The sequence below is a fragment of the Diadema antillarum genome, unplaced genomic scaffold, assembly GCF_040938485.1.
Source record: "Diadema antillarum isolate AM-2024a unplaced genomic scaffold, OU_Dant_1.0 scf00000055, whole genome shotgun sequence".
NCBI lineage: Eukaryota > Metazoa > Echinodermata > Echinoidea > Diadematoida > Diadematidae > Diadema > Diadema antillarum.
In genome coordinates, this window is record NW_027270944.1 from 1,761,100 (window position 1) to 1,773,922 (window position 12,823).

General features: G+C 37.5%; 1 protein-coding gene across 1 annotated transcript; it reads right to left on the minus strand.

Moving 5' to 3' along the window:
• Positions 1–271: 271 nt before the first annotated feature.
• On the minus strand, positions 272–11,385 carry LOC139715827 (growth hormone-inducible transmembrane protein-like). Its single transcript, XM_071627366.1, has 6 exons — positions 11,178–11,385; positions 9,768–9,879; positions 7,315–7,456; positions 5,307–5,505; positions 4,406–4,504; positions 272–303 (listed from the first exon to the last, which is right to left on the minus strand). The coding sequence occupies exons 1-6, from the start codon at positions 11,383–11,385 to the stop codon at positions 272–274; spliced, it is 792 nt and encodes a 263-aa protein (XP_071483467.1).
• Positions 11,386–12,823: the final 1,438 nt, after the last annotated feature.

A 12,823-nucleotide genomic window follows, 5' to 3' on the forward strand; every position in this document is an offset into this window, starting at 1 on the left:
ACCGTACAGGAAGCAACCAACTCATCTAATGAGGACAATCTCCTGGAAACATCTTCATATCAGTGGAGCAGCTGGCTGACCAAAGTAAATATCTGACACCTGGTAATCATAAACTGCTCAATGTGTTCGCAATCACCAATTGAAAGACAAATTAACACTATGCCACTGTTTCTCTCAGGGGTCACAGTATGTATTTGCTGCAACATGTACGTCACTTCTAAGAATGCCATCATATAGTACACGAATACCCACTAATTGGCTTTATACAGCCTCATTTCTTTTCCAATGCCATGACGGGGGAGGCTGTCAATGACACGGGAGACTGTCAATGACACATCTTGTTAGGAATATTGACAATGATACAAATCTTTATCATTCTGGCACAATGGAAATTGGTGCGACAGTTTGACGTCTGCTCTATCTAGAAAGTACTGAGCTACGTAAGATGTAGGTGCCACACCATGTATTGAACAAGTAAGTATGACATGTTGTTAAATTTCATTAAATAAACGAAAACAGGCAATATTTCCTTGCATTTTCTTATTCTCAAAGCCCCTAAATAATAGCATAAAAAGGTAGACAAGTTTGATCATTCAGATGTATTACAAAAATTACACTGTGAAATTCGATTTTTTTTTGGTGCAAAACCATCATTGTATACAACTTTGTACAAAGATCTATATTCGAATAGTTTGAATATTTTGTTTTAGTTTGTTTTGCTGATTTTGGATTTCACTTTATTATAAAATCATATACAAACAATGCCACTTGAGAAGCAATTAGTAGACACGAACAAAACTTGCAAACAACACATTTACCACAGATAAGGACTGAAGTATAATCAACTAGAAATGTCGCTATGGCGACTGGTATGCCTCCTCCATAATGCATGATTCTCCTAATAGGTCTATAGTACATGAGGACAATGTGTGATTACATTTTCACAAAATTGGCAAAATATTAAAATGACAAGTTTGTCACAAATGTGTTGAAGGTTCACCTTCCTTGACCTACGTTCAATTGGATGAATAGGAGAGCATTTGTGATTTAAGGACTTTAACTTGACTTTGACCCATTCATACTTTTAAGCATTGGGTAATTTTTAAGGTATGGAGAAAAAGTGCAATTTCTGTATAGAATAGCAAATTGTTATCATTTTCATCTGACTCTTGACCCTAAAATTCATAAGATAATCACTGTCAGGCAGAACATGCATAAATATGTAGTACGCGTCAAGATAACTTGAGCCACTTCCGAGATATGGAGGAAAAAATGAGTTCAGCACTTTCACTTGATCTTTGACCTTTGACCTTTGAGGCAAAAAAAAATAAAACTTTCCAGAGAATCTCTATTAGGTTATAGATGCATACACCAAGTGTAAAAAAAAAACATAGTCCTGCTGGCACTGCATAAACATGAGGGAAATATTTTTAAGTATTGCCCTTGACCTTTAACCCCTGACCTTTAACCCCATGAACCCTAAATTTTCTAGATAATCACTCCCAAACAGTACATGTATATATATTATGTTCCATGAAGATACCTTGAACAATTTCCAAGGTACAGAGGAAAAAGGTGAAGTTTTAATATTCTTACTTGGCCTTTTGACCTTTGACCTTTGACCTCATGACCCAAACTTTCACCAGAGAATCTTAATTGGGTGATACATGTATACACTATTAAAAAAGTTTCAAGAAAATATCTTCAGGCATTGCATAGATATGGTGGAAATAGTGAAATTTTTTGTATTTGACCTTGACCTTTGACCTTGAGCATGTGCACCCAAAAGTTGATAGGCACAACTTCATCCCCTAATACACATACATGCCAAGTTTCATCAGGATACCTCAAAAGGTTTTGATAGTTACCCTGTCCACAAAATTCATTACAGACGGACAGAAGGACGGACAGAAGGACGGACGGAAGGACGGACGGAAGGACGGACAGAAGGACGGACGGAAGGACGGACAGAAGGACGGACGGACGGACGGACAACCCAAAACCATGATGCCTCCGGCACCACTTCGTGGCGGAGGCATAAAAAAGAAAAAAAAATGTGTGGTTTTCTACATGTATATCAGGAATTCCTTTGTAACAGACATGATTCCGGAAACGTACATGTCAGTATCTAAATTTGTGGCCTGAATTAATTACTATTTGTATCATATTGAGTAGGAAAATGACTTTTAGCGATAGGTTGGAGATTCTGCTACCAAAATCTGTTCTTACTCTGTCTAAGAGTTGAATTTCTTTTTTTTTTTTTTGCGTAATGTATCTCTTCCAATACGAGATGTGATTTCTTGTTTTTTCTTGATTTTTTTCCCCGTTTTGTTTTTGCTGTAAAATTTGCACAAAGACGTACATAGCAACCGAGGCTGAGCTCAGTAGATTCTGATGTTGGCTGACCCCATTCAGATGCCCTTAAAGTGATCACGCACATAATGGCTATAGAAGCATCCCTTGAATTCTTGGCAAAAAGTCATTAAACGAGCAACCTGTGACTTGAGAAGTATCCCTGACACAAAATACTGACAGCCCCATGAATGGAATTTACGGCTGAGATTTGCATCTCAATCTGAGCGTGCGCTTACTAAATACCTCAAGAGGGAGATAAAATGATACCACTTATACCTCATACATAACGCATGAGATGTCTTAACGTCTGCTAGGGAATGCACTTGGGTGCAGACACGGTGGCTATTGCGCAACATGATGCCTTCTTTGAATGGAAATTGCTCGAGGCTCTCTCTCCATACTTGTATGCATGAAGGATTCAAATTCACTAGGCACTTGTGCTACAACAATCTGCACAAAGTTCTAATAAAAGACATCCTACACTATCAACTCTAACACTGACATTGTAAAAAGCTTGCGCACTAACTAGCCCAGGATGACTACAACGCTACTTCAGGGACTGAAATATCAGGATATTCCCCTGGACTAAAGCTACAAATGTTTTTGCATCTCACAATGCATATTATCTCCTCTGATATATACAGTGTAGGTAACAGGAAAGACATCACCATTTATCAGGCTAAGGCTACCTCTCAATAATCCAGCACTATATCTAGGCAAGGTATACCTTCATCCCTGCATGCAAATTGAAACTGATCTGGGTACACACTGTTCACTGCCTACACATTAGACGTACCACGTGTTATGGGGAATTCTGAAGACAAAATCTCCGAGGTGAAGAAAAGATGGGTCAGCATTTGTATAAAAGAGACATTACATGTACAGCTCAATCTAGTTCAAGTACAAGAAATATTGCACATTCTTCAAAAACTCTGTGTAAAATGCCCCTCAATTTTTTTTTTTTTAACCTACAATGTGCAATTTGTGTGTGCCACATTATTGTAACACAGCAATGCAGGAGCACTTTTGGAAATAATTTTTTTTTTTTTTTTTTTTTCAAAGCCATGTAATTAAGAAGTGCTTTTACTAGACATGCAGTCTACAGCAAAGTTGCAGAGAAATTTTAAAGCTTTGCTGTGATGTATATTGTTGTGAGTTTGAGCAAAATACATGTATACAAAGTTAGCAAGTTGTTGACTGAAGTCATGCATGAGAACATGGCACAAAATGATGCATTCTCTTTGTTACAGTACAGCCATTATTATTATCATTATTATTATTATCATCATCATCATCATCATCATCATCATTACCATTCATTATTCATTATTACAGTGCACTCCCGTTATAACGAACACAGTTATAACAAAATTCCGGTTACAACGAAGTAAAAATTCAGGCCAAAACATTATCTGGTCTATGTATTCTTATTGTTTATTTGTTTGGTTATAACAAAATTTCGATATACACACTTTAGCAAAAGAAAACTGCCGGTCCCGAGGACTTCGTTATAATGGGAGTCCACTGTATTATCAATAATAATGTCATTATTTTAATCATTATAATAAGCATCATAATCATTTTTATATGATCAATTAATGTAAAATGTATTATTAGCATTTTTAAATTTTACTATCATTATTACCATCATCACTTGTGCAAATCTGATGCTGAACCTTCAACATGCTTTCTGCGACATTATCAAGCTTTTGTGGTAAAAGATCCACAGGGCCTGCACATCAAACACAGAGTCACATTTTTTTAATGATATTCTTTACTTGAATTTCATCAGATATCAGGCTCACTTCCACAATGAAATTAGTATGAACAAAAATAAACAGTTCTGTATTCTTACTTGTGCTGCTGAATCACATTCTTTTTTTTTAACATACTGATACAATACACAAACACAAACACACACACACACACACACACACACACACACTTATAAAGACACAGAGAGATATAAAAAAAGACCATGCCATATATGGCACAGGTAAAGCAATGTAAAGAGAGTATAGCAATCTGCAAGCCACTATGAGTGTCATACCAATAGATGCTGCAATCACGGCTCCCAGGCCCATTGCCAAGGTTCCACCCATGTACAGAAACTTGTCACTTGGTGCACAGGCAGCAACACATGATAGTCCTGACAAAGTAAACAAATAGGATTGACAAGAAATCTTAATATAACGACTCGTCATTCACCTGACAGATAAACACAGTGGTACGATATTAACAGTTATGAGTTGAAAGAACAATGCAGTTATTAAAGTGACAGACATTCACTAACTACAGTTGTACTTACATCTTACATGACAATGAATCATCTTCAAGACTCTAAGACACATTTACTTACAATAGTTATGCATTTGATACCTTGCAAATTCTCAGTTGCAGTAATTCTAATGTTTATTAATGTTGGACATCTTAATATGCTATGTTCTTTCAGACGCACTTTGAAACATTGTTCCATATAAATGTAATCAATTATCATCTGTATGTTTCATGATGAGTATTGTGGGAGTGCAAGTTCAACTAAAACACAGGAAAAGTCTCTTTTACTGGAATGTATACAAAATCCATGGCTACTAGTGTACAAGATCCAATGATAATACATAAAATGCAGCTGAACAAAATCAAGATTCAAGGTAGAGGGAACAAACACTGAAAACTTTAAAAAAGCAGATTCAGGGGTGGAAGCCATGTGTAAAACAGCACCGTAGTATTCAGAGGTCAGAAAAAGCATATTTTTGGTAAAATAACAGTATTTCTACTTTGTTTGCAAAAGATAAGTGTAGAAGCACAATTTTGGAGGAAAACAGTATTTTTCTACAAGACCTGCAGTATTTTTGGCAAAAACAGTAACAAAATCCTAGACAAAAACAAACCGTTAGTTTCTCTGCAGATGATGTGACAGGTGAAGTAAGAATAATAGAAAGATCACTAACCTCCAACCACACCAGCCGTGTAGCATGCTGCCCTAATGAGGAGGGGACCACCAAGGAAGCACATGGGGGCCAGAACTACCCCCAGGAGGCTGCTGTGGCCCAGCCAGGCCAGCTGCTTCAAGCCTAGCCCCTCTGTGTACGGAACCGACATGGTCACCATCCCAGAGGCCATGATGACCGCCATGCCGCCCAGTGCTCCCTGGGAAGTACAGGCAAGGAAACTTTGGAGCATAGCTCATCTCTTGAGGTTTATAATAATATATCATCATGGTATAAACAGTGTCTTGTATGGCACATTTCCAATCAAACTGATCAATGTGCTATACATGGTCTCAATAAGAATACCAGAACTTTTAAAATTCTTTTTAGAATATTGACACTGAGGGTGATGGGCGGAGTTCTTTTGCCAAGGTATTCCATGCTGATGGTCCACAGAATGAGAAATTACGCTCACCAGCCTTTGATAGTTTTTACACGCAGTATCTAAAGCTGCATAGGGCAGAGCTCAAAAAGTTTAACTGTGGGTGAGTGGGGGTGGTTTTATGACATGTGCATCACATTATTGACGATACATTCTGGTATTTGCTCTCCCCGTCTTCCTCCCCCATCATTTTTCTTTCTCCTGCCTACTTTGCACTAAACCCTGTCTTATTTAACTTACCACAAACTCAGCTCTCCATGCTACAGAGGCTTCAAAATGCGGCAGCACGCATCATCACACTATCCAAGAAGCACACTCACATCACCCCTATTTTGAGATCACTTCATTGGTTACCAGTCAAAGATCGCATTATTTTTAAGATTTTACTTTTGACTTTTCATTGCATTCAGGGCGCTGCTCCTCAGTATAACATTGACTTACTCCATAATTACATCCCTGCTAGATCTTTACGCTCATCCAACTCCGGTTCTCTGATAATTCCAAGATTCACTACAATATGGGGCACACGTGCCTTTGGCCATGCTGCTCCCACCTTATGGAATAACTTACCTTCAGCCATTAAAAATTGTTCTTCATCAGACTCCTTTAAAAGCAGTCTAAAAACTCACTTGTTTAAAGCCTCAATTTGACTACTCATTACATGTACTTGATATTTGTATGTCTTTTACCTCGTCACTTTCTCTTCCTTCCGCGCCTCGAGCACTCTGCAGAGTGGATTTGGCGCTATATAAATCATATCAATTATTATTATTATTATTATTATTAAACAGAAAACTACGCTGCATACGAGAAAAGAGGGTGAAATAGAACCATGCTCGTAAACATTTATTCAACCCGAGGCCCACTTTGGTTCCTACATTTTTTTTAGACACATTAGATCACATATTATTTATTTCATCTTATCTATTGCCGAAATCCCAGCCCACTAGTTGAAAAGTGGGGGATAGAATAGAATACGGTTTCATTAGCCTTTTGTGTGCTTTGAGCGCCAATTGGCAAAGAACACCCCATAGTATTGTACATAATTTCGGGCGAACCAAGATTCGTGAAATTAAAAATGCACACAAAAGTTCTTCCCTACACTACATGCATTGAATGCCAGTGGCAATGGGCAAAAATCTCATGCTGTGAAAAAGGTCTTCGTCTCCAATTTGTGAACATTTCATGCCATGAATATTTCTGGTTTTACAGTACTGTCTAAAATCCCTGGCATTGAAAGTGTTTATAGTGATGGTAGTGTTTTCAGGGACTATCAATATATGTATATATATATTTTTCCCTTTAACCTTCTCTTTACTGTTTTTGTATGTAAATTGACCTATCTACATTTTTTTCCCATTCTTTTTGCTTTTGTGTACATTGATTAATCAACATGTGCACATTTTATCTTTTCTCTTTTCATTTGCATAAATATTGATCTCATAAATGCACTGACGATAAAATGCTAACAAATTCAACAGTACATAAGCAAAACAAGTCAATCAAACACAGTCAATAGCTGAATGGAATTTGTGTGAAATCAGCAGCTGATATGAATGTATTGATTGACAAAGACAATAATCTCACCACCCATGATGTTGGCGTGAGCCTGATGAGCAGGGCTGGATTCCTCGCCATGGCAACCGCTGATGCTGCAGTGGCTGCCACACCCAAACCGAAGTAGGTATACGTTGATCGCACTCTGTCCCTTACATACTGGGGCCAGATTCTACAAGAAACAAACAAACAAACAAACATATAAAACGAAAAAACAAATTCATATTCTGAAGTACTAAAATCTACAGTTTTGTTTGGGTGGAAAATAGAAAATACTTTTAAAATGAATTTTCAAAACTAATTGAAGTATCAATGTATGTTACATCTAAAAAAAAACCTGCATGTCCAAAACTTATCTAGGTTAAATACTCACTATATTATTTTGACAAGGCTTTTCTTTTCATTTAATATATTCTTTATTAACCTCATAAAAAGGTACAATAATTACTCTTTCTGTCTTTTGCAAAAACGATTCAAAAGCACATTTTCATACCTTTATCTGGCTCTCTAATGAATAACACACAGTAGATACCAATAAACATAGAAGAATTGTTTATCAATAGCAGCAGAGTGCAATACTGGAAGTGAGTTAGAAGAGAATATAAAATGGGTTCAAGAATGTAGCCAATTGGAAGCGCTGAAATGAGTCACGTGTGCGTGCATTAATTTCTCACTAACATGTACGGCCTGACATCAATGTTTACACTAGCAGTGTGCACTCAATCCGTTGTTACAAGTGCGTTGCGCGCTACTATACACGCTGTCAATCCTGTAAACAACTTCTAGTTCGGGCTGCCGGCCGGCCTTTCTTGTGCATAGCATGTGGCGTACGTATACTAGTACTCTTGTACATACAGTACTTATATGTGCGGGATGTCCGAGTGTGACGCGACGTGCGTAAATGTTTGGGACGAACATCTTTGGACATCTTGATCCACAAAGGTACGTGAAAAATGCTGTTAGTTTTTGACCCATTTTATTTTAAAAATGATGCACAGGATTATTTCGCGGCATTAGTGGAGATGCAGCTCACTCTCGGGTATTTACAATGTAGTGCAACATGCACTCTGCTTCGCCTCGTCCATGTTTCACAATTGTAAATACCCTCGAGTACGCTACATCTCCACTAACGCACTCTATCCTGTGCATCATTTGTATAATATTGCTTTGGATTTGAATAGCATCCCTACTGTTCCCAAATGATAACAATTTAAATGTTGACATGGACAAAGCTCTTTGTTATAGTCATAATTGCCAAGCAGATTACCCCATCTACTTTTTTTTTTCTTTTCAGGAATACATTGTAATCCTTGAATCATGCATGCACAGAATGCTTGACATAATTATGAACCTCGATATTAAAAAGAAACCTGTACCTGCTACATTTTGTAAACATTTTACATCCAAACGATTTTTTATTACTGAATAAATGTATGAATTGACTTGAATTGAATTGAATTGAATTGAAACCATTCGAACTAAACCCCACGTATAAAATGTTCTGAAGAAGCTGACCAGCATGCACTTGTATTCTCAGTATCTGCTTTTCTAGGTGATGTCATATTTTGTTGTAAAAACTAAATATGGTCTATTAAAATCTAATAAAAACACAAATATGACATCTCTAGCAGGCACACATTTCCATGAACTGATGTAACCTAACAAACAATGGGAGCTCAAAGTAATTTGGTAATTCCAAGAATCCGAGCGTATGCTGTAATTAGGATGACCAAAAAAAAAAAAAAAAAAAATTATTCTGTTCCTACATGTATGGGGGAAGCATGCTTGCAGTTTAGGCAATTTTCCAAGGGTTCAATAAACACTGCAAGATCTGTAGTGTGCATAAAACAGTCTGGGCAGAAACTTATTTGTATTCTCCACTGATGAACTAATTATCAGCAAACATACACGTAGTCATATTATGCTACTTTATGAGTCTTTTTTTGTTCAGTTCAAGATATTCATATTATAATATACCTACACTGCACATTAATCTATGGGTCTACTTTATTTAACCCGTTCCATACGGGAACCTGGTGGCCTGTATATTAAATCTATGGGCATTTCAGAATTCAGTAAGGAACGGGTTAAGACAAGATATACTCTGACTACTGTAAAAGCTTCAGTTCAATAGGACTGTTAACAGAGTTGTAGATAGCTGCTGTAAATAAAGTACTGTGTCTTTATACCGGTATTTCAATTGGTTTCTATGCAATGCTGAATCAAAATTGCCTTGTGACATTCTATGCAGACACTTTGTCTGAAAGGTCAAATAAATAAAGATACATAGTACTATAGTACACACACTCACACAAGAACACATACAGTATGAATGAAATTGACCTTCAATGTAATACAGTATCTGTACATATAAAAAGATGAACATGGTGAAGCTCAATCTACTTGAAAAGTGCATTTTTGTGAGCATAATGAAATCAATGTGGTACATAAAACCTGGGGGAGAAATGGCTGTTGGTTCTTACGCTGCTCTTTCGATCGCCCCAACTTCTCGTGATAAGCCAAGCCCGTAGTAACACAACGCACCAATGCCTGCAGCTGATGCACCAATCAGGAGGCCTCGACCCATCATATCAGCTGAAAACACAAAACAAAACATCCATCCACTTTAGAAATAAAACCATATTCCGAGTAAAGATTAATCATATGATCAATAGTGATGACTCCCTTAATGTGAATTATTATAAAAAAAAAAAAAGCAGCTGACTAAATTTCACCCTGCATTGTAGTTGTTGTTTTTCATGTTCCCTCCTAATCTTCACATACTTTCATCATCGGTACAGCGCATCACATACAATATTGTACTTTCAACAGCAAAACTTTGAAATTTAGAAATTAAGCCCCTCTGGGTTTCTAAAAATAAATATATCATGGAGCTCTCACTTATCATCTTGCCGCTTTGTGAAAAGCAATCCATCTATCATTGGGACACACACCAAAGGTCTTGAAAGCACATTACAGGGGAATGCACCCCAACAGAACATCTAATGTTACCCTCACAGCATGACTTCAATCACACAAAAGACAAAATCCACATCTGGTGAATACATTCTGTTCACTGGGCAAAGAATTTTTTTGTTACCTTTTGCCCATCAAAGTTTCAAAGAATATAAACTGAATATAAGGGTTGAAGGCAAATAAATACCACCAACTGCACTCAATTCACAAAGACATTGTCGTGAATATGTTCATTTACAATGTCCCACTTTCCCCCAAAACTGTTACTATAGTATCTTACTATGGTTTAAAAAATTGAATATTTACAAGGAGGATAAACAGATAAATGTGTTGGATTGGTTAACATACTTTCCAGGACTGTTATTTGCATCGCAAAGAGTTTGCAGATACAAATCATTGTATTGGGCATTGGCACTGAATTGGGATTGATTCAAAAGCAATATCATAGAACCAGCATGTGCTGTGGTTCCTTTTGCACCAACTCTCTGTGCAAAGACACTCTTAAATACACACTTTCGTGAAACCATGGCAATATTATCAAATGTATGTCAACGTGTATACAACAGAATCAGGCGTCTGCCAACGAATCCCACGTCATTCACTCCCGTTCTCAGATAATAAGGATTCTCCTGTATTCACATCCCACACGTCACTTCGAGTATTGAGTGTCATCTTGCTCTCACTGTTTGAGCTATTTTTACACATTTTGATCGACAGGTCGGAGAGGGATATATGAATATCCATGAAGGATTCACATTCCAAACTACCAGTATTATCATTGTCTAGGTACTCAAGGCAACAAAAAAACAACAACAAAACAACAACAAAACAACAACTGAGAGAGGGGAGAAATGTGATTTAGGCATACAGTGTATGTATGCTGATGGTATGAATTAATAAATGAAAGGTGGACTGACCTGTGCCAGCGGCCGGAGCCTCAGCAGCCTCCCTCAGCGACTTGACCTTGGCAGCCCTCCTGGCCCCGAGACGGGTCTGACTGGCGTACGGCTGGGACCGCAGGGACATGACCAGCCTTGGGGTGGTGTTGGGGTGGGCATTCTTTAGGGTCTGTGAGGCCGAGGTGCACAGGACTGTGGGGATCCTCGCTAGGCGGGCAGCAAACATGGTGGCGGGTGTGTGTCTCTCTTTTCTCTTGAATTTTCAGCGGTGGAAACTTGTTATACTTCAGACTCAGTCAGGGCTTTGTTTTTCCTTGGTTTCTGTGTCGTAAAAAGGAAGGAGGGATTTCTTCAGTCACTGTGTACATTGTACCTTGCTTCATTTCAATTCACTGAATTTTACTTCCATTAAACTTTCATCTTCTTCATCTATTACTGTACTTGCTTGAGTATATGAAATGAATCACTGCCTTTAAATAGTGGAAGCATTCTTTCATTCTATAAGAGAGCATCATTTGTTTGGATGATTTGATAAAAAAAATAATGGTAATTAGTTGTAGGTGTCAACTTTCTGCACATTACCATTACACCAGCTGGTTTAGGGTGTGTGTGTGTGTGTGTGTGTGTGTGTGTGTGTGTGTGTGTGTGTGTGTGTGTGTATGTATGCATGTATGGAGGAGGTATCTTTCATTTGTTTGTTCATTTTAGTTTTAATTCTAACCTTTATGGAACCACCTTTCTTACATTACCTACATGTACAGAACTGTATCAGACATAAATGCCATTTATACCATTAGACAAAAATGGCTGAGTTGCATTGCTAGATTAACCCGCTGAGGACGGACATATTTTGCTGTAACACACATTTCCCATAAACACCTAGACACCAAGTATACTCGGGACTTGTCCTCAACGGGTTAATGAGTCCATTTTCATTACAAAACCCATCCATTTTGGATGTACCACAAGTGTATGAGTTCAACCTTTACATGGTTATATTTGATATGAAAAAAACAATCAAAACAGAATAACCAAATTATACGAAAAAACACACAAAACTAAAATCATCTAAACATCCACACCCAAGCTTAAAGAGACTGTGAGGTACGATACTACTGAAAACACTCAAATGTCCTCAAATTATCTCCTACACTACTTTCCTCTTTCTTTTTTTTTTATTACATTTGTTTCCCACTCTGACCTAGTTCAGAGGCGGCTTCAGCTATTTTTATTCTTCATTTTAAGGACAAGCATTCCGCTGACACCAAATATTGTCAATTTTGCAAACTACTGAAGACAGCAGCATATCCTGTTTACAGTTGGCTCTATGATGAAGTGTTATTGACAATTTTGATATTTCTGTATCGCAATGGGATACAGTGCCCTGCTAAAAAAAGATAGGGAAAAAATGAAAATATAGGTCATGCTGTATTCACTTATCACTCAAAGGAAAAAGATTGGAATCACTCCGGGAGGAGTAATGTGAGTCGGGTATTGCTGGCACACATTTTCTCATTTCTCCTTCATACTCTACAGTACCATCGGCGTGCGGAATAAAAAGCAATATGTAGATGGGCGAAGATATGGGCGCGTGTCAACAATAACATATTTGTCAAAAAATATGTTCTCTGGCAATATCTGCTGCTTTGCAACTTTAACTGTTT